At 61.2% G+C, this 21,912-nt stretch overlaps 2 protein-coding genes across 4 annotated transcripts in view; both read left to right on the forward strand.

The window, feature by feature from the left end:
* Window positions 1-6: 6 nt before the first annotated feature.
* CLPTM1L (CLPTM1 like) lies at window positions 7-14,235 on the forward strand. 2 transcript variants are annotated; one of them, XM_029941097.1, is made up of 17 exons: window positions 7-189; window positions 568-668; window positions 1,612-1,801; window positions 3,234-3,379; window positions 4,278-4,356; window positions 6,213-6,330; window positions 6,530-6,624; window positions 7,518-7,602; window positions 9,027-9,130; window positions 9,922-9,987; window positions 10,972-11,022; window positions 11,611-11,693; window positions 12,138-12,172; window positions 12,514-12,569; window positions 12,664-12,708; window positions 13,239-13,354; window positions 13,760-14,235. In XM_029941097.1, the coding sequence occupies exons 1-17, from the start codon at window positions 28-30 to the stop codon at window positions 13,842-13,844; spliced, it is 1,617 nt and encodes a 538-aa protein (XP_029796957.1). In that variant the 5' UTR covers window positions 7-27; the 3' UTR covers window positions 13,845-14,235. The 2 variants fall into 2 exon arrangements, with proteins under 2 accessions (XP_029796957.1, XP_029796958.1); XM_029941098.1 differs by having other exon boundaries at window positions 3,237-3,379.
* Window positions 14,236-19,579: 5,344 nt separating this feature from the next.
* LOC115293317 (translation initiation factor IF-2-like) overlaps window positions 19,580-21,912 on the forward strand; it is a 5,080-nt gene continuing 2,747 nt past the window's right edge. For both annotated transcript variants that reach the window (XR_003909490.1, XR_003909491.1), the window contains exon 1: window positions 19,580-20,552. The gene's annotated coding sequence lies outside the window, so the exon portion shown is untranslated. The remainder of the gene's footprint in view (window positions 20,553-21,912) is intronic.

The following is a 21,912-nucleotide window of genomic DNA, read 5'->3' on the forward strand; positions in this document are numbered from 1 at the left end:
GCGCTCGGCCCGGGGGGCGGCGGCGCCATGTGGAGCGGCCGCAGCTCCTTCACCAGCCTGGTCGTGGGCGTGTTCGTGGTGTACGTGGTGCACACCTGCTGGGTCATGTACGGCATCGTCTACACCCGGCCGTGCGCCAGCGACGGCAACTGCATCCAGCCCTACCTGGCGCGGAAGCCCAAGCTGCAGGTGAGCGCTGAGCTGGCGGGGAGCGGGGTCGGGCTGGGGCCCCTTCTTACCGAGCCGGGGCCAGGACAGCTCCATAGCCTCCAGGTCGTGGTGTGTGGTGGCTCCCGGAGGGCTCGAGGCTTTGCCCCCTTATCCCTCCTCACCCCTCTTGAAGGCGCCCGGGTCCCTGCCCTGTTCCGCCCAGCTGCACATCTCAGTAGCTTGCTTGCAGTGGACGCAGCAGACCCCGTCCTGGCGCGGTGGGAGCTAAAATGAAACCGTTTCCCATTTGGTCAGATTGCCGCCCCGGGTGTGGCAGTTGGATGCATATTTTCTGCTGGGGGGCGGGGCGGGGGCGGGGGCCTTGCGGTGCTAACTGTCTTGACGCCCCCTCTCCAGCTCAGCGTGTACACCACCACACGGTCCAACCTTGGTGCTGAAAACAACGTGGATCTGGTCTTGAACGTGGAAGACTTCGACGTGGAGTCGAAATTTGAAAGGTACAATTGCAGGACGGTGTGCCAGCGATGGAGTGAGTGTTGGGAACTTTCCGGTTGTGGACAAGGCCGCGCTTTGTGTGTGACGGTAGCGTGGAGAAGCACTGTTGCCTTCCGTCTCGTGGATGGGGGCAGATTTTAACTGCCCTTCTGTGTGATACGTGAAGAATCCAGGATTTGCTCTACGTGAAAGTAGCAGATGATGCGTTTGTCACTTAGAAAGTAGCTTACAGTATCCGGTGGTCGCGGGGTGCGCTGCCGCCGGGAGCGTTTCCAGAGGAGGAGTCGAGGTGGGGGTGGTGCGGAGAGCAGAGCCTGGTCTCCCACGCCGACATTTGTCTCCTCCGGGCTGAAGCAGGTCAGGGGGCTCAGCGAAGTGGCATAAATGCTCAGGTACGAAGAGTGACTGAAGTGATATTGGCTACATGGCCCTAATTTCTAAGATTCCAAGAAGTACAAGTGAAAAAGCAGCTTGCTTGTCCGGGGTCTCCTTCCTTGCTGTGTGTTGTCTGGGAGACGTCCGACGAGACATACGGGCACGTGTGTTGTCTGGGTGACGTCCTCTGGCCAGCCTGCCCCGTTCCAGAGCTGCGGCGGGCAGGGAGAACGTGGGAGGTTGGGGTCGGCTGCTGCGTGCCTGGCCACGTTAGCCCTGTGACCGAGGCGAGTCCCTGCCTTCCCTGAGCGCCCTGAGGTGGAGGCAGGAAATGCAGGAACGTTCGGGGTTCAGACATAACTGCCCGTGGTTTTAGAACACGGTCTGCAAACACCTGCACTTTCGGGATTTCAGTAAAGTCTTAGCATCTGGGCTGCATTTTCAGGAGGGCTGAGCTAAAATTAGATTGAAACAGGGTAATTCATAAAGACGCTGGTGTAACCTGCGCTGCCTGTGTCCAAAGAACCTAACGTGCACGTGGTCGTAAGACGGTCACATCTTGTATTTTAGGACAGTGAACGTTTCTGTACCAAAGAAAACTAGAAACAACGGCACGTTGTATGCGTACATCTTCCTCCACCATGCTGGCGTTCTGCCGTGGCATGACGGGAAGCAGGTGCACCTGGTGAGCCCTCTGACCACCTACATGGTGCCCAAACCGGAAGAGGTCAACCTGCTCACAGGAGAATCCAGTATGCAGGTGAGCATATCCAGTAGGTCGCCGGCCTGGTGAAGCCCGCGCCCCCTTGGAGCTCCCACCCGGCGTGTGTCTGCATGTGCGGCTCCCACCGGGGGCCGGGGTGACCGTTGGGAAGGGACATAGTCGGAGGTAGGGACGGGCGCGTCTTTCAGCTGAATTGCTTCCCGTGATTTGCTGCAAGTTTTATGCCGAGGTAGTGACACAGAGTTTAAGTAACGCTGTTCGTTCTCGGGGCCTGGGCGCTCTCAGCCCCCATCCAGGGGTGGGGGCTCCCTTCTCCAGAGTCGGCCGCAGGCTTGGCTTCCAGCTGCGAGACGCTGCCCCGTGTGTAGGGCAGGACGGCGTTCGACTCGCGACCACGGGAGAGGCCCCTGCACGAGACACGTCTGTCTCGTACTTCTGTGCAGAGCTGTGCACACGAGGAACCTGGAGTCGCTTGAGGGGTTACTGATGGGGCTGTGGGTAAAGCAGAGGAATTCTGGTCCCTGGGTCGGTGTGGAATGCAAGGTGAGCTCGTTTACAAAGAAGAGGGGCCTGAGGCTGTCCCATGCTGCGTCTCCTTGGAAAGACCCCCTCAGCTGCCTTTTTGGGGGGGACCGTGTGGCTTTGCCAAACTCTCGGGACCTTCCTGGGGAGTCAGTGAGGTGGCAGGTGTTAGGTGTGTGACGTGGTCTCTAGAACGTACAAACACCAGACAAACGTTTGCTATTAGTGTCACTTAAAAAGCCATTCTTGGGGCGCCCGGGTGGCTCAGTCGGTTAAGCGTCAGACTTTGGCTCACATCATGATCTCACGGTTCGTGGGTTCGAGCTCCGCATCAGGCCCTGTGCTGGCAGCTCAGAACCCGGAACCTGTCTTTGGATTCTGTGTCTCCCTCTCTCTCTCTGCCCCTCCCCTGCTCATGCTGTGTCTGTCTGTCTCTCTCTCTCTGTCTCTCAAAAATAAATAAGACATTTAAAAAAAAAATTCTTAATGTAAACTATCGGAACTGCATTCTATCAGTTTAGGTGGGAGATACTCGAAATGAACCTGCAGTGTAGAATTGTCAGCTGGATCTGGAAGGTTTTCCTGGCAGTCATAGCTTCCTTGCAGGATAGAGTCCTATGCGGGACTGGCGTCAGCCTGACCCTGGCCTTGGAGACGGCGTGACGGGCCTGGGCTCCGGCCTGCCGCCAGCCGCAGGGGCTGTGAGCTCCGATTGCCTGCACCTCCCGCAGGTGTCCCGGGGCTCCCTCTCGGGACGCCTGCTCAGGCTGGGGACCTAAATGACAGCCTTTGGCTCGTGTGGAGAGGAGGAAGTGAGTGGTGCTCTGGGGGAGCCGGGGGCTGTGGTCCCCCCACGCTGCCGGGCTTGCTTCCTGGGTGTGCTGTCGGCGCGATCCCTGCCCCCCCACTGGGCTTTCCCCGCCGAGCCGCTGCTTTCCCTTGGCAGCAGATAGAGGCAGAGAAGAAGCCACCAAGTGCCCTGGAGGAGCCCGTTTCTCACTGGAGACCAAGGCTGGCGCTGAACGTGATGGTGGACGACTTTGTCTTCGACGGGGCCTCCCTGCCTGCTGACGTGCGTCGGTACATGAAGATGTGCGTGCCGGGCCCACGGGGGAGGGGCTCTCCGCAGCGCGCTCACGCGCCCGGCCTCGAGCGGGTGGCGGAGGGGTGGCCCCGGGGGTGCGGGCGTGAGGAGGCCTGGGGGGTCGTGGCCCGCCAGAACCCAGGAGCGGGGGGCCCGTTCCCAGTGCCCGGAGCACCCCTGAGCCTTGTCCCTCCGCTCTCAAGGTCTTGCCGATGGAGACCACCAGGGCGTGCAGCCGGGCCCTGCGCTCTGAGGCTTCTGTCCCGTCTGCGCACTGCCTGCCTGTCAGGACCCCGTGTTTCGTTCTGACTTGTTTACGTGAACTTAAAAGTTGGCCCTTGTATCGTTATGTAGGCATCGCTAGTTAGACGTAAGCATTAATACTATGTAACCAAGTTAGAGCGCCCTGCGTTTTGGGGGAGCCCGCTATTAAGTTAAAATCTATTACCGACGGCCATGCGGCCCCTAAAGATGGGACTTGTTTTCCTTCGTGTTTCCGTGGTAACTATGCTATCGTCATGAGGTTTTTATTTTTTAATATTTAAATGTTATTTTTGAGCGTGTAGAACGGTCATGTAATTAGACACGTAAAAGGTACAGAGGGTCCTAGGAAGCCCCCCGCTCTTGTTCCAGGCCCCTGCCGCCTGCACGGTACGGAAGGCAGGTGGGTTTTTCCTCTCTCTCTCACTCTGCATCCCTGACCATCCCGAGTCAGGGCACGGACGGGTGTGTCACTCTTTTGCCGGGATGGTGTCCTGCTCTGCGGCCACTGGGGTTTCCCTCCCACGCTGTGACACCCCCATGGGGAAGGTGTGTCTGGAGACAGCCAGAGACGTGGGCGGGACTTCCCAGAGCCCGTCTGGCCCCTCTGACGGCGAGCGTACTCACGGTGGCTTTGGTCCGCAGGGTCCAGCTCGGGAAGGCCGTGCACTACCTCCCCATCCTGTTCATCGACCAGCTCAGCAGCCGGGTGAAGGACCTCATGGTGAGCGCGGCCCCGCGGGCACGGCTCGCCTGCACCTCCCTGGCTTGGCAGGGCTGTGCTGCGGGCTTGCGTCCGCCTCCCTTCCTGGGCCCCGTGTCCTCCGTGCTGGAAGGCTCTGGAAGGTTCTGTCCCCAGTGCTCGGGTGACGAATGCACAGAGCTCGGGAGAGCATCGCTCCATGGAGCCCTAGGTGTCTGGCTCGGAGGCACGTCGAGCAAACTGCTTCCTTCGGAGCTGGCCCCACAGTGTCCCCTCAGGTCTTGGAGTCCCCCCGGGGCAGCCCTGGGTGGGGCTGAGCATGGGCACAGCAGGGGAGCTCAAGACCTGCCCTGCAGGGCGGAAAGGAAGGCCAGTGACAGCAGCAGTGACAGTTGACATGGAGGGTCACTTATAGTGCCCAGGCACCGTGCTGAGCATGTCACAAATGTCCGCGGTCCTGCCTCGTGGCCTATGGAGCTGTGGCATGAGCTGGGCCAGTTGCCCTCTGTGACTCCTGGCCACCGTGGCAGCCTGCGGGCGTTTACCAGGCGCTGGAGTCCGTGCTCCTCACTCACAGACAAGACGGCCAGGGCACAGAGTGCTCGGGTCCCCGAGGGATGCGTGGCAGTGAGCAGGGAAGGAGGCACCGCCTGACCCGGGGCCCGGCCTCATGGGCCCGCCCCAGCTCTGCCTCCTGCTGGCCGGGGAGCTCAGGGACGACCATCACGTGGAGATGACCCACTGAGGCCCCATGGGGTCCCTACCATGCGGGGTCCTGTGCTTCCCTTGGGTCAGGGGTTGGGGGCGTGGTGCTCCTGGACCTACAGGGCTCGTTGGCCAGGGCCGGTTCTGCTGAAGCTCACAGTCAGCACTCTGGGGCCCCAGGGCTGCCGTGGTGCAGGCAGGGGTGAGGGGAGGCCCAGGTCCGGCTGGGCCACTGGAGGCTCCAGGGCTACATCTGCAGGGCGCCTGTGCTCTCCTCACCGTGCGGGTTTAGTGGCCTTGTGATGTGACGTTGCCATCCAGGTACGGAAACGTCCTCATGGGCCACAGCGTTTCTTGTGTCGTCCTTGTGACAAGAGCTTACTCTCAATCAGGGCTGCGATCTGGGGGGAACGCCATCTTTGGGGGGGCTGCTGACTTGCTGGGGCTCAGACAGTGGCACCTGCGTGGGTGGTCCCGGGCCCGGCATCTGGTCCATCCTGGCCTGCTCCTGTTTCTGGGCTGGCCACGGTCACGTCTGTGCTCACCCGGAAGGGTCTGCTGAGTGCGCTCCTTGGGCGGAGCCAGCCGGCACCCACGCGGGTTGGGGGGGCCCTCGAGGACTGGAGGGCCGCGGCAGCCCACGTGTGCCACCAGACCTTGTGACCGCACGCCCTCCGGAGGCGGCCCCGCCCCGCACAGCAGTGCCTGGCCTCCACACACACCCGCATTAAGTGTCACGTCTTCCTGAGGCCCTGGGTTGTTCCCTGGGCAGGCAGCCCCTCCCGGAGCACACGGCCCACCCGCCGGGTTTCCCACGCTCCGTGGAGAGGTGTGGAGGCTCCGTTGGGCCCGTGCCCTGCTCGTTCTACAAGGGCCGGTTCATGGCGCATCCTGGTGCTGAGGCAGGGTCACAGGGCCCAGGCGACCTGGGGCTTCGAGAGACGCATGGGGCTCAGCGGCACAGAAGACGAGAACGCGTTGCTCAGAAAGGCTTTGAGCCGGCAGGAGGGCAGGTGGAGGGAGGTGGAGCCCCCGGCCCCCCGACGTGGAGCGGCCCCCAGCCCAGCGGGCCCGGCCATGCACATGACCTCCAGCGTGGGGGACCGTGGTCGGTGGGGAGCCCGCGGGGTGGGCGGCGGCCTCACTGCCCTTCCGGCCGTGCCTCCCGCCAGGTCATAAACCGCTCCACCACCGAGCTGCCCCTCACCGTGTCCTACGACAGGATCTCTCTGGGGAGGCTGCGCTTCTGGATCCACATGCAGGACGCCGTGTTCTCCCTGCAGCAGTTCGGTGAGGCCGCGGGCCGACCTCTCCTTCCGGGTCCGCGCCCTCAGCACCCCTGCTGGTGTCCTCCACCACGGCTCCGCCAGAGCGTCGGGTGTCCGCTGGGTGCTGGGGCCGGCCTCGCGTGTGGCCGTGAGCGTGAGGCGCGTGTGGTGTTGGGTGTCACTGGCCTTCCTGACTTCACCCTGGTTTCCTTCCCTCTCAGGGTTTTCAGAGAAAGACGCTGATGAAGTGAAAGGCATTTTTGTTGACACCAACCTATACTTCCTAGCGCTGACCTTCTTCGTCGCTGCATTTCACGTGAGTGGGCACTGGGCAGGGGGTTCGCGTGGCGGGCATGGCGGACGGGAGGCTTCGTGGGCGCCGTGCGGGGTGGGGGGCTCTCCCTGCTCGGACAGGGTGTCTGCACCTGGGGCGCTGACCGTCGTGAGGACCTGGGGTCTGTCTGCCGGCATGGAGGCCGTTTTGAAAAGAAATCCAGAATCCGTGAGATAAGGGCGCTGTTTTGCGAGATAAGTATTTCGTTGTACGTAGCGTGGTGGTGTTGGTGTCAAAAACCAGCTCCTACGTAGAATCCCTTTTTGAACGTGGAGTCTAGCGCTGGCGGAGGAAAGGTGTGCCCCATGTGGCAGCCCTGATGGCAGCCAGTCCGCAGTGCCTGAAGATTGGCTGCCAGTCTGGCTAAATTTCCCAAAAGTGTGCTAGGAAATAGCGGTTTTTTAAAGGGGGCAGGGCATGGGGCGCCTGGGTGGCTCAGTCGGTTGAGCATCCCGCTTCGGCTCAGGTCATGATCTCGCGGTTCGTGGGTTCCAGCCCCACATCAGGCTCTGTGCTGACAGCTCAGAGCCTGGAGCCTGTCTTCAGATTCTGTGTCTCCCTCTCTCTCTGACCGTCCCCTGCTCACGCTCTTCCTCAAGAATAAATAAAACATTAAAAATAAACGGGGCAGGACCGGAGAACGAGCCTGCGTGCACGGCCTGTCCCCCAGGTCAGAGCCAGCCGCCGGGACCGCGGTCGGGAGACGCACGGCTCGGGTGCGCTGGCTGGGGCCCGACGCCCCGGGTTCCTGCCGCGAGGCGTGTGGCGTCCGCCGGGCCGCGTCCTTGCAGTCTGGGTCCCGTGCGCACGGCGCTCGGCCAAGAGCAGCCGTAGGAGCGACGCAAGTGGATGTTACCGTCCTCTTCTCTCTCCAGCTTCTGTTTGACTTCCTGGCCTTTAAAAATGACATCAGTTTCTGGAAGAAGAAGAAGAGCATGATGGGGATGTCCACCAAAGCAGGTAGGGGCTCTCCGAAGTCTCGCCGTCCCCAGAGCACCGTGTCCTGTTGGTGAGGACAGGTCAGGCTTCATTTTTGGAACTCGGAGTCTGTGGTCGTCTCTGGTAAATGCCAGTCGAGGGTCCTGCTCTTCTGGAGCGGCACTGGACCCTAACAGGTCAGGGCGGGGCTGTGTCTGGATTACGGAGACTGTCGTGTGAGCCCGAGGCTGCCGCACCGATGCGAGATCTTGGCGTCCCAAGAGGCAGTTCTCTTCCTCCCACAGAAATGACGTGCCCAGAGGTGGTCAGTGCTGCTGGCCTGGCCCCCGAAGTCAGCCGTGGCCCACATCCTTCTGTCCTCCGGTGGTCTCGGGAGGGGGCACAGGGCCCACGCTGAGCCCCCCGGCCCTTCCTGGGGAGCAGGTGGCTCTCGGGTCCCTGTCCGTGGACAGGGAGCAGCTGGGCGTCCCTCCGGCAGGTGCCCACGGCGGTTGGCCCCACTGTTCCTGCCCCGGGAGAGGCGCTTAGGAAGCTGCACATTCCCAGTCAGTTGTAGCGTTTTGTAAAGTTTGGTCGTCATGGAGAAGGTATGGTTTTGAAAACAGAAGTTTGCCATGGAGTTGAGATAGAAACAGGTGAGGGAGAGTTGGAGGAAGCTGGTCCTAATCCCCACCAGGAACCTGTCCGGTCATGTGCTCTCCATGTGTCGGTGTGTTTGCACACACATCTACACACATTTCCGTAGCTCAGGGGACCCTGCGTTCTGTGCTGTGGTCTCCATGGTTGCTGTAGAACATTTGCACGGCCACACACACCGTGGTCTGGTTTAGTGGATGGAGGGGCTGAAACTCCTGAAGCTTCATGTGTGCTTGTGGGGGTGTGCGTGTGTGCGGTGAGTGTGCACATGGGGGTGGGGGGGTGAATGTGTACATGGGTGTGTGCACGTGTGTGGGGTCTGCACATGTGGGTGAGTGTGCACTTAGGGGTGTGCATGTGTTGGGTGAGAGCATGTGGGGTGCTCATGTGTGGGTGGGGGTGCACATGGGGGGAGTGTGCAGGTGGGGGTGTGCACGTGTGTGGGGTGTGCACGTGTGCAGGTGAGGTGCACATAGCAGGTACGCGTGTGTGGGTGAGGGGTGTGCACGTGTGTGGGGTGTGCATGTGTGCAGGTGAGGTGCACATAGCGGGTGCACGTGTGTGGGGTGTGCACATATGCAGGTGAGGTGCACATAGCAGGTATGCGTGTGGGTAAGGGGTGTGCACGTGTGTGGGGTGTGCACGTGTGCAGGTGAGGTGCACATAGCGGGTCCGCGTGTGTGGGTGAGGGGGTGTGCAGGTGGGGGTATACGTGGAGGGTGCGGGGTGATGGGCTGGGGGAGGCCCCCTAGGGCGGAGGTGTGGACAGGGCGCGGCCAGCCCCTCAGCACGGCCCGCCCTGTCCCCAGTGCTCTGGCGAGGCTTCAGCACGGTGGTCATCTTCCTGTTCCTGCTGGACGAGCAGACGAGCCTGCTGGTGCTGGTCCCCGCGGGCATCGGCGCCGCCATCGAGGTGAGCCGCGCAGCCGCTCTTGGCCACGCCTGGCCCTGAAACACGGGGGACACCAGGCCCCATCAAGGGCGGGGCCGGGCAGACCTGCTGCCGCAGTTCGGAGTGCCGGAGCCCGGCTCCTGGCGGCCTTGTCGCTGGCGTTAAGGGCATCTGCTCCTCAGACCCGTCCGCGGGGGTAGGAAGCAGTGTGGGATGAGGTGCCCCGTGACGGCCCTGGCCGAGGGGCTCCGGAGACATGGGGGCAGCAGAGGGGCTGGCGGGGCGGGACGTTCTCTGGCCTCTGGGGCTGCCTCGTCCTGAGCCTCAGTCCCCGCCGTAGTCCTCTGCCCTGCGCGTCTACCTGGGCACTAGCACGCGTGGCTGTTGGGCCAGAGACCACACACTTGGTCTGCCCGTTGGGAGTGCTGGCGGGGACCGCCCATGACCACCCATCAAAGCGTGGAGACCGGCTCTCCGGGCTGTGCTGCGTTCATCCCGGCTGGGGGAGGCAGGGCCCCCGGAGACCTGGAGAGGGCAGAGGCAGGGGCCCCACAGCGACAGCCTGGGGGAGGGGGCCGGTGAGCCGAGAGGCAGGCGGGGTGAGCTGGGAAGGGGGCCCGGCCCGGAGGACAGCAGCCAAACCGAGTGCCGGTTCTGCTGGTGCAGAGGACGCCAGGCTCGTGGCTGGTGTGGAGGCCATGAGGCCCGGTCAGGCTGGGGCCGGGGCCAGTCGTCCATCACCTCCCAGTGGTGAGTTCCAGAGACTCCTGCGTCCAGAGCCCTGAAAGTCTGTGTCTTGCTCTTTCCCTCAGCTGTGGAAAGTGAAAAAGGCCTTGAAGATGACCATTGTTTGGAGGGGCCTGAGACCACACTTCCAGGTGGGCATTTACTCAGTAATGACTGCACCCCGTCTGCCCCCTGGATGCTTTGTGCCCCCCTGTCTGCCCCCTGGATTCTCTGTGCCTCCCCCCACCCCGTCTCCCACCACTCCACCTCCCCCAGCAGCCACCTTGTTCCAGCCCTTCTCGAGTCCCAGAGCATCTAGCTGTGCCCCGGGCAGACGCCACACTCGGGGGGCACACTTCAGCCCTCTGACCAGCCTCTGGCTCCAAGCAGGCCCCTTGGCAGTGTAGGTGGCATCGTCCAGGTGGAGGCCAGTCCCCTGGCAGCCCTGGGGTCCTGGCAAGGCTGGTGTAGGCAGCAGCTAATGTGGGACCCATGCGGGCATCCCTGTCAGGGACAGAGTGCTCCCTCTGTCCTGACGGGATCAGTTGCGGGCGCCCCATCCCCCCCCACCTGTGGGCCCCCCTGATGCTGCCGAGGCACCGGTCCCCGCTGGCGTCCCGACACATGGCCCTGCTCTGGGCTGGCCCTGGCCTCCGGTGACAGGATGTGACTCCGGGCAGATGGGGTGGCAGTTTGGGGTTTGTGGTCATGAGCTCACCTCTTCCTGCTGGGACAGACTCGGGTCTGGGGAAGCTCAGCACCCCCTCGAGGACAGGAAACTGGGCAGCGGGTCCCGTTGGGAGCTGGCTCAGTGACTCTACCTTCAGCGATCTGAGTGTAGTGCAGGGGTGCGGCTGTCGCCATTAGAGCCAGGAGTGGGGGTGGTAGGCACAGCCTGACGGGACACGCTAGCAGGCATGCTTCTGCCACACATGGCACATGATATGGCCCGTGGGGACCTGTCTGGGCCTGAGCCCCAGGTGACCCTGACAGGGTGGGGAGGGCCGCTGCAGGGTGGTGGCCTGTGGTGAGCCTCATGCCACCACAGGGCTGGGCGGGCACCCCTGCCGGGCTGCGTGCAGCTGTCCCCACTGGCATCCCGGAGCTAACGGGACTCTGTTTGGGTCCTGTGACAGTTCGGCACTTACAGCGAGTCCGAGAGGAGGACGGAGGAGTACGACACTCAGGTGAGTGGCGGGGCGGGAGGGCACGCTGTCAGCCGTCAGCCCGGGCTCTGGGGCGGGAGGGGAAGCCGGCAGGTCTTTGCAGGCGGGCAGGAGGCACTCTCCTCTCCTGTAAGGAGATTTCTTTCCAGGGAGTTGCTGGTGCTCACTGAGACCGCGGTGACCACCGTCACCCCCAGCCTCACCACGTGGGCATAGCTGCAGCTTTCAGGTTGCCAGGAGACCTTTCCTGGGTGGGGACCGTGTCAGTTTCTGCCTGGACGGGCACGTGTTTGTGTTCTGAGTGTGCCGTGGCCCAGGTAAAGCTTAGGGTCGTGCAGGGACGAGTCTCGGCCCCCGAGGGCGCTCCACGCACGCGGTTCTAGCCGCGTCTCCAGATCCGTTTCCATCACACCCCATCGGTGACCTGCCGCAGGCTGCCGGGCCTTCACGTCCCGGACGGACGCCATTAACGTCCGCGTGGCGTCAGGCCTCACTCCTGGGGGCGCATTCTTCGGACGTCCGTCTCAGTCCCTGAGTCAGGGCCCGTGTGCCCTCCCTGCCAGTTCCCCCCGTGACCGGCTCCTCACGGGGGCTCCGTGTTCCCGGCAGGCCATGAAGTACCTGTCCTATCTGCTCTACCCCCTGTGCATCGGGGGCGCCGTCTACTCCCTGCTGAACATCAAGTACAAGAGGTAGGACCTGTGCGGGCCTGTGTGCTCCCAGTGGGGCTGCCCCTCGGCCTCTGCAGGTTGTCCCCCCCCCCCCCCCCCATGGAACACACGGCCTGCCCGGAGGGCACGAGGCCGGCCCGTGGTGTCCCAGGGCCTGTTCCTGAGCAGCAGGCACAGAGACGCAGGCGTCAGGGCCCTGGTGTCAGGACGGGGCGGATGGGTCTGACGAGGGGGGCCTGGGCCAGGCGGCACGGTCGCTGCACTGGAGGCACGGGAGCCCCGGAGACGCGGCCCCGAGGGCTGGGGGTTCTGACGGAGGACGCGGGCCAGCACGGGCCCACAGCCGCCATTGCACGCTTGCATTCCGGGGAAAGGGCTGTCCCCACGGGTTTCCCCGCCAGCTCTGCAGTTTCTGGGGGACGGGTGCCGCAGGGCGGGGTGGTGACCGTGGGCTCTCTCTCACAGCTGGTACTCGTGGCTCATCAACAGCTTCGTCAATGGTGAGTGGCGGGGTTTGGGCTCCTCCAGCAGCACCCGTGGTGGTTCCTCGTGGTTCCCGCACGCCACCCCGTGTAGCTCGAGGGTGTGCGGGCGGCACCTCTGCCCTGACGCCTGGCTCGTCTGGGGTGGCTTCCCTCAGGCTGCCCCTGGAAACGACACGGTCCGCATGCGTCTGAGGGTGGCCACTGGGCCCACGAGCCCTGTGCACGGGCCGGGTCTGTGTCCCTGACCAGCCCCTCGAGGGCTGGAGCCCGTCCCCACAGGGTGGCGGGAGGGGGCTGCCCGCCGCCCATCGGCGACGACGGACTCGGGGCCGCCTCAGCCTGCGCCCTTTCCCCAGGCGTGTATGCCTTCGGCTTCCTCTTCATGCTGCCTCAGCTCTTCGTTAACTACAAGGTAAGACCACGCCCCCCCCCCCCCCCCGGCCGAGCCCTCCCCCCGGCCGAGCCCTCCCTGCCGCGGCCACTGACCTGCCACGTCTCCTCCCCAGATGAAGTCGGTGGCACACCTGCCCTGGAAAGCCTTCACCTACAAGGTCAGTGCCCCGCTCATCGCTGCTGGTGGGGGTGGTCCCTGCCCGTCACTGCTGGGGGCGGACATGCCCCGTGGGGGGGGGGGGGCGTTCCTCTGAACCGCAGCCCATGGTGGGACCTTAGGGACAGTGGTTCCCTGACCGTCACAGCAGCGCAGGACCTTTTCTTGAGTCAGAAGCCATGTTCCTTTTCTGGGACACGCATGAGAACGCACGCCCCTAGCTGCCCCCAAGGACCTGGTCCACACGGCCGGGCTTTGAGGTGCAGTCACCCGCTCGTCGGGGTAGGTGGAGTTAAGATGCGTTTTCCCGTTTTGTGGGGTAAAACGAGTGGTTCTGAGAAAGAGCCGCGTCCTCGGCCGGGCACAGCGCGCCGAGCACAGGGCAGCGCGAGGGGACGCCCTGGCGTCCAGAGTCCTTCCCCCCGTGCTCCTTTTCTCTGGTCTGTTGTCACCGGGACGCCGCTGAGCAGTGACCAGCGTCCGCGAAAGCCTGACGGCCAGTGTTTCCAACCCCTCCGTCCCGCGTGGCAGGCCTTCAACACCTTCATCGACGACGTCTTTGCCTTCATCATCACCATGCCCACGTCCCACCGGCTGGCGTGCTTCAGGGACGACGTGGTGTTCCTCGTGTACCTGTACCAGCGATGGTGAGTGACACACCCCACCCCCCCCCGGGCTTCTGCGGGCACAGGGGCGGTTTGCGGGCGGCCTGTGTCGCAGGAGCGAGGCCGAGCAAGAGACCACCCGTGTCCTAGTTGAACAGAGCAGGTGTGTGTCCGAGTGGCTCGGTCAGTCCCCGCGGCTCACATCTCCCCAGTGTGGTGGCATCGTCACGGGGACAGTCTGGAGAGTGTGGAAGGGGACGCCACCCTCAGAGCCTTGAGGAGGTCTCCTGGGGACGAGCACAGGGCTGCGTCCTGACGGTGAACACACAACAGGCGGGCAGGAAGGGGCTCCAGACACCCCTCCTGCAGCACCTGGGGGTCTTGGGTCCTACCTGGGAGCCCAGCCCTTTCCTAGAAGGCCGAGCCCAGGGTCCCCTGTCCTTGCAGGCTGTACCCTGTGGATAAGAGCAGGGTGAACGAGTTCGGGGAGTCCTACGAAGAGCAGCCCCAGCGGAAGCCCCACGCACACTGAGCCCCGCCGAGCGCCGCGCGGCCCAACTGGGTGGTCGGCCGAGTATTTTCGGAGGCTTCTGGTGGGATTCCCTGGACGTTATGCTGTCTGCGTTGCCAAAAGCTGAACGTTTCTTGTGGCCCCCGAGTTCCTGCGTGTCGTGTTAGGGAAGGGCTCCAGCGGGCAGACCCCAGCCCCGGCACCAGGCCGTGGCCGTCCGTGGCTTGGCACGTGCGGCCCGGGCCTCTCGAGGCGTCCATGAGCCCTTCCCGTGCACGCAGGTGGCTCTTTAAGTCCAGTCCTTATAGACGGGTCAAACGGCTTCTCTTCCTTTTTGTTTAAAACTTGACTATTTTAAAGCTTAATGTACGTATGTTTCTATTTTAAAATAAATTCCTTCGGCTGTGACGTTTCTCCTGGTCCGGGGGACAGGTCTCCGCCGGCTCTCTTCTGTTCCCGGGAGCGCACACAGGACGAGGGTTCACGTGTGCGCTGCCGAAGACCGCCTGCCGAGCTCTGGAATCGTGGACGTTCCTAAATCTCTGGTGTGGAGCATGTCACGCGGTCACCGCCGGTCCGGCAGATGGTGTTTTTCGGAAATGCCCTGAGTTGGGGCGGAGATGCGTGGTGTGGCCGGGCAGGCGGGAGCAAGGGCGGCCCGTGCTCCGTGCAGTTCTGCACGTCCGTGTGTGAGCATGTGGCAGCGTTTGCACGGAGTTGGCCTTGAACTCCGTCCTCTGCGGTGTCCACGCAGGCCCTGCTGGGCTCCTCTGCCCTGGGTAGAAGGTGGGGCCAAAGGGGGTCTGAGGAGGCCCAGGCTGAGGGAGCAGGTGTGCCTCCCACTTGTCCCCACCGGTCACTGGGGTGTCTCAGGGTTCTGTTCTGTGAGCCGCACGTGGTGAGTGATAGGAAAATGCTTTGGTTCACGGCTTCCTGATTCAATTTGGGCTTGAGGACACGTCACGAGCCCAGGGAGGCGACACACGGCGTCCCCTGCGGACTGCCCGCCCTGCAGCCTCGGAACAGCTGCTCTGAGGGTGCGCGGGGCCCTGCTGCTCGGCCGGGGGTGCTGGCTGCGTCATAAGGGGACGTCAGGGCGTCCGCCTCCCTGTGTGCGGGCCCACAGGTCCTGGGAGAGCAGCAGAGTGGCTTCCAACAACACATGCGTCACCATAGTCAGGTGTCCGGCTCGGCTGTGGGCAGGCAGGTTCCGCCAGAGGCTCTGGGGTAGACCCCGGCCTTTCCTGGCTCCTGGAGGGGCCCCTGCCTGCACAACTGCCTCCTGCCTCCGCTCCCTCATCCCCTCTCTCTGCACTCTGGTGGTCATGTCCGGCCGCAGGGTGATCCAGGGTCATCCCCCATGTGCTGGCCGTACCGCAGGTGGCACGTGCATGCCGCGGTCTCTGGTGCCTCTGTGGCGCCCGTCTCCTCCTCCACCCTGGCATATCCTGTCCGGAGCGCCCCGTGGCCCACCTGTGGGGGAGCACTCCCTGCGTCCTCACGCAGCACAGGGCAGAGCAGAGGGGAGCACATCTGCACTCAGGCACCCCACCCCAGGGGGGGCGCCCTATGCCTCCTGGCTGCTCGTCCCGGAAAGCACTTGGTGCCACCGTCATGCCCATCGGCCCCCGTGCCTGTTTCTCAGCCCCGCCCAGAATCCCACGCTGGACTCTGGCTGCTTTGGCTGAGGATTCTCCCCGACCTCCATCCCAGCCGTGGCCCGTGGCACGCACTTGTCCCCCGTGGTCTTCGGCTGTGTGAAGAGACCACGCGTTCGCGACTGCGGATGGACGGCAGGGTTTGGTCCACGCTGGTATTAGGAGCACGTGTGTGTGTCGTCTGTGGCCGCAGCGGTCCTGGCAGAGCTGTCGCCCCCGAGTCCCTGCGTCACACCCACCCACTCCCGGTGCTGCCATCTGGTGTCCGCGCAGAACCACCTTACTGAGGCCTGGATTCGAATCTCCCGGGCAACAAAGGGTGCCCAATGCCGTATAGTTTTTCTGTCCATTTCCAGGCCTTTCTCCAGGGAAGGGCCTGTTTGTTTCCCTGCTGCACTCACGCCGGCTTGCGGGCTGAAGCGACTTCGCCACATAAGGCGAGGGGTGTGTGTCCCTGCTTTCTGCTCTGAAAAGCTCCCTTATGGGACCTCTGGAGCCGCTGGGCCCGGCTTCCTGCTCAGCTTCGCCACTGCCTGCGTCTCTGCTGCGGCGACAGTCCCAAGCGGGCGCGCGCCTCCGGAAGTCCTGGCTGGTTTGTTTAAACCGTTTGTCCACGTGGCATGAAGTGGCCTATGACCTCCTCCTGTACCTTCTAGCCTGTGGGGCCGTGTCCGCCGCTTCGCCACTGGGTGGTCGTGTCCCCGCAACGAAGCCCCGCAGACTGGGTGGTGAGCGGCCGCGCAGGAAGACGGGCAGGTGTGCTGCAGGCCTCACGCGGGCGGCCCTCAGACCCGCAGCTGGCAGGGGTCCTAGAAAACGGCCCAAACAGCGTGTGTTCCGTCCCGGAGACGGGAGGCCCCGGACGGTGCCGCCGCGGGCCCGCTCCTTCCGAGGCCGAGGGACAGTGTGCTCCGGCCTCGCCTCCGCCCAGTCGGCCGCCGTCATCCCCGCGCGTCCGCCTGCAGGCCTCCTGCTCCGACGGGGACGCGGCCGGGGTGCGTCAGGACCCGCCGTGAAGACCCCGTTCCCACGCAAGGGCACGCTCACAGGCCGTGCAGGTCAGGACGCCACCGCGCCCCTGACACCTCCCTACGTATTCATGTTTTCTTCTTGATTAATCTACTTTCGTCAGCTTTGTTGTTACTGGCTTTTTCAGAGAGTAAAAGTCTAGCTTTCCTCGTTCTTCATATTTTGTTTTCTCCACAGATTTGTTCTCAAGTCTTTATTACAGGTTTCTTTTTACGTTTATTTGATGTATTTTGATTCCTCTTTCCTACTTTCGGAGATGGTTAATTGACTCATTAATTTTCAGCATCTCTTTTTGTCAAGTAAGACTGTGAAATTGTGTTCTGGAGCTTCTGTCTCTGGACAAGGAGACGCAGCAGGGTCCTGTCCAAAAGGATAACAGTGGGACAAAATATGTGAAGTGACCGTCCTGAAGACCTTGAACATCAGACACGGAGAGCGGTGGGGGGAGGGGCGTGCCCCAGGGCTCCAGGTCCCTCTCCCCGAGAGCGGGCAGGGCTGGGGGTCTCGGGGGGGCGAGGTGACCAGAGTGCCGAGGGCCGGCGCTGGACAGGAGGGAGCTGCACGGGGTCCCCCTGCTCGTGTGCGCGCGTCAGGAAATGGCTCGCGGGCAAGTGGCAGCCGCCGGCGAGGCTCTGAAGGACGGTGGTCGCGTGCGGACGGCGGCTCCCGTGGGCCAGAGCAGGAGGCTCGCGCATCAGGCTCCGCTGCAGCGCTTGCGGACCTGGGGGGAAACAGCCGCGGACTTAGCGCTGCTTCGGTCCCACCAACAAAGCTCAAAGACAACATCCAAAAAGATCAAACTGTTATCGAGGACTTAGTGTTTCCCAGTAAAAAGCTAAAAAATACCCTTCATCCAACAAGGTGAAATTCACAATGTCTGCTTCCGAATTACAGATCTACACAGCAAGAAAATGAATCCATAATGAGAAAAGTCGGTCATCTGGAGCGGGACCAGATGCAGAGACAGGGATATCAAAGCAGTTGTTAAAGAGACTCCACGTGTCCAGGCAGCTAGAAGGGAGGTTAAAGAATGTAAGTGGGAGCAGGAAGACACATAGGGCAGGGTCACTGGAAGGGGAGGTCTTGCACGAGGAGGAGAGAGAAACGAGTTTTAAGGCAGCAGCTGTGTGGGGCGCCTGGGCGGCTCAGTCGGTTAAGCGTGCGACTTCGGCTCAGGTCATGATCTTGCAGTTTGTAGGCTCGAGCCCCCCATCGGACTCCATGCCGACAGCTCAGAGCCTGGAGCCCACTTCAGGTTCTGTCGCTCCCTCCCTGCCCCTTCCCTGCTTGTGCATGCATGCTCTCTCGTTCCCTCTCTCAAAAATAAACATTAAAACAAACAAAAACAGACCGCAACCATGTGAATGAAACAAAAGACAGAGCATCCATGAACAGCTGGGGGCACCCAGGGGGCTGGCGTGTGTAAGAACAGCTCCCCCCAGCGGCGGAGCAGGGGCTGGGGTGGCATGTGAAGAAATGGGGCCTGACACCCTGTGACATAGATACGTGTGTGTGTCTGTATACGGATGTCCCCACAGACCCAAGGAGCCTCCCGAAAACCACGCAGAAGCAGCAGGAAGAAAACTAAGGTGTGCCGTAAGCAAATCCCTGGTTTGTAACAAAGAGTAAAACCAGTAACAGGAAAGCCTGGGAAGTAGCCAGAGCCGCAACAAGTGATACAGGAAATTTCTCACAAGAAACAATTCAAGTTAAAAGATATTTTTTAAATACTGAAAGCGAAAGAGCCTAACTGAATTATTTACCCAATATAAGTAAATATATAAAAATATATTTACCTAAAAATATATCTTAAAAGTAAGGACTTTTACAGACAGAAGCTGAACGAATCCCAGCAAATCTCTGTAAGAAGTGTTCAGGGGCCCCTGGGCATCCAACTTCTGCTCAGGTCATGATCTCACGTTCTGCGGGTTCGAGCCCCGTGTCGGGCTCTGTGCTGACAGCTCAGAGCCTGGAGCTGCTTCGGGTTCTGTGTCTCCCCCTCTCTCTGACCACTGCCAGTGGCACTCTGTCTCTCTCAAAAATAAACAAACATTAGAAAAAAATTTTTTAAGTGTTCAGAGGAGTCCTTCCAGCAGATGGAACTCTGACCTACAGGTAGGAGTGAGGAGCACCAGAAATAGTAACCATTGGAGAGAAAGAGAAGGCAGAAAAATATAAACAGAGGAACAAAGAGACGGGACAAGCAGAAAGCCAACAGTAGTGCAGATTTCAACCTGTCACAGCAATGGGCACAATAAATGTAAATGGTGCAAACACCCCAGTTGAAAGGCAGAGACCGCCAGACTGTATGAAGTGACGCCCAGTGTGTGTTGCTATAAGCAAGCCGCCCCCTGGGGATACAAGGGCACAGGTTCAAAATAGAAACTGAGAGGTGCGCCTGGTGACTCAGTCGGTTAAGCATCCGGCTTCGGCTCAGGTCATGATCTCACGGTTCGTGGGTTTGAGTCCCACATCAGGCGTTGTGCTGACAGCTCAGAGCCTGGAGCCTGCTTCAGATTCTGTGTCTCCCTTTGTCTCTGCCCCTCCCCCGCTCATGCTGTATTTCTCTTTCTCAAAAATAAGCATTTAAAAAAAATTTTTTAAAGAAACTAGGAAAGCAAATTAAACCCAAAATATTAATGAAACAGAAAAAGTAAGTCCAAAAATTAACAAACTCGAGTCTTGTTCTTTGAGAAGACCGATACAGCTAATAAACCTGTACCCAGGGCAAGCAGGAGAACGGAAATCACAGATTACAATACCACGTTGAAGGGAGGTGGCCTCACTACAGAGGCCACACGTGTGGACAACTTTATGCCAATGTGGCCAACGACCTAGACAGATGCACACACCCCTGAGACACACAAACCACCAAAGTTCACACGGGAAGAACAGGTGACCTGGATAACCATCCATTTCTTTAAAATGTTGAATTTGTAGTGAAAATCTTCCCATGATGGAAGGAAAAGATGGCTTTGTGGGTAGATTCCACCTACTGCTATGGGCAGAAATAATAGCAACACCATACAGAGTGTTCCAGAAAAGTGAAGACGACAGAGCACCTCCTGTCTGGCTGCATGCATTGTGGGAAAAGAAAACCACGGATGGGGCCTGCCTAACACGTGACTGACACGTGCCTCTGACCACCCATGCCTCTACTCCAGGCCTGAGTCACACTCGCGTGTCTGCGTCCTGGCTCACAGTGCCTTCTGGCATCAAGGACCATCCCTCTTGAAGTCTGTTCTTCAGAAATTTGTCTACTGGAAAAATCCTTCAAGGTTGGTTCAGATGAAAACGCCCCAATGCCCCTCATTCTTGAGGCCCACGTGTTTCACGGGTGTTCACCCCCAGACCGCTGGCGAGTCCTCGTCGGCCGGCAGCACATGGTGTCCTTCTGTCCATCCTGGTGGGATATTCGTGTCCTCCTCCAACAACAGAGAAATCTCAGCCACTGTCTCCTGGAGAGTGCCTCTCCCCTCTTCCTGTTCTCTCCTTCCAGGACTGTGGTCTGTTCTGACCTCTAAACCACTTCGTGTGTCGGCCTCCTGGTCTCTGTGTGCCTTTTAGCCCTGTTTTCCACGCCGCTAAGTCTCTCTCCTTGGGTGCTCCGTTCTCCCGATTTAACCTCCTATTACTCGGTAATGCATATAATTCCAGATGTTCTGTTTGACTCCCTTGGAGCCACCTGGTCTGATCTCGGGGGCTGGCCCTGTACTCACGCCGAACCTTCCGTCATTTTTCCCAGATGCAGAAAATAAGTCCATGCGGTGGACCCTTCCCAACAGCTGCAGAATTTGCATGTCTGGTTCTGCTGCTCTGCTGTTCGAATCTTGCTGCTCACCCTCGAGCCTCAGTCATGCTTGCTTGTGCGCTTGGGGGGTTTTCGTTGTGTTCCTGTGTAGCCGACGGCAGGAGTCCCAAACCCGAGAGGTTGAAGACTCCTTCCAGGAGGAGCTGCAGCTTGGCATCGGCACCTGCTGGGAACCAGGATCTCTGTGGACACTCGATGTGTTGGGTCTTCCCGGGGCCTCGTCTCACACAGGTACAGAGACCAGATAAGGCAGACTTCTGAAAATTAGAATAAAAAGTGTAGACTCTATTCCTGGAGCCACGAGCAGGCATTAGCAAGGACGAGCAGGACGTGCTGTGCTCACATCTGCTCTGCGAAGTCGTTCTGGACGCCATCTGGGGGGAGGTGGCGAGCCAGACAGGAAGCCTGTTGCAGCCGACCAAGTGGGAGGCGAGGCCGGGGTGACCAAGTGGGAGGCGAGGCCGGGGTGACCAAGTGGGAGGCGAGGCCGGGGCCCAGGACGTCTGGTCGTCATCCTTGGCGGCAGCAGAGCCGGGCTCTGTGTGACCCCTGGAGCTCTCCCCGGCTCTGCCGCCCTCATCTCCTTCCCCCTCCCCGGCCTTCCCCACCTCGTGCGGGCGGGGACCGCTGACCGCCAGCCCCGTCCTGAGTGTCCAGGGGGTCAGCCTGTCGCTGGGCCTTGCCCGCCAGGAGCCACGTGCGGCCTCGAGGGGGAGGGAGGTGCATGCTGTTCATAGAAACAGAGATTAAGGACTTGAGCCTATAAGTAAATTCCACCCTTCAGCCTTCAAGTGGGTTATTTTATCTTACCATTTTCTTAAATTTCATCAAATAACTTTTAAGAGTGCAGAAATCCAGAGCTGGGCACACAACAGGAACTGAGCTGTTTGCCAAGGTACAAGAACCAGATACCTGCACTTAGAGGGATTTTCGCGCTAAGCGCTTTTTATTGCTTCTCATCAGATGTTGAGGGTGCGAGAGAAAGCACACAATGTCAGGGTGGTAAACAGGGCAGACGGCACAGCCCTCCTCCCTGGGGGCTGCCAACCGGCTTCCTGACCAAAGGGGCCGAGTTTCCCAAGCCCTCCCCCCACCTCACCCAGCGCCAGCCGCACCCCCTGGGCACATGGGCCCTGCACTTGGAGAACCTGGGTTTGTGTCCGGCTCTGCCCCTAGTGACGGGATTTTCAGGAAGCCACCACCCCTGAAGCTGTAAGAAAGGACAATGACGTTTGTCCACCTACTTTTCAGGCTGCTCAGTGATAACGAGCTCATGTGCCATTGTCCCCCTGCTCCGTGTCCTCACCACTAAGCCCGGCCGACCGGGACAGACCCGGCGCCAAGCAGCCGTTTTATTCTGCTCACCAAGACCTGCCCCGCGGAACGGGGCACGGAAAGTGAGGTGGGGGCTGCTTGCCGCTGGGATGAGGGGCTCCCTGCATCCAGAGAGGCAGGGGGGCAGGGGACGGACGTGGGGGACAGATGCTGAGGTTCCGTGGGGCATCCGCCACCTGGGCGGCCGCGGCTGGGCACGGGGGCCCATCACGCCGCCAGGGGTGCGGCCCGGGTCCTCTGCTCCATCCCTGTTACG

Source organism: Suricata suricatta, chromosome 6 (genome assembly GCF_006229205.1).
Source record: "Suricata suricatta isolate VVHF042 chromosome 6, meerkat_22Aug2017_6uvM2_HiC, whole genome shotgun sequence".
Classification (NCBI taxonomy): Eukaryota; Metazoa; Chordata; class Mammalia; order Carnivora; family Herpestidae; genus Suricata; species Suricata suricatta.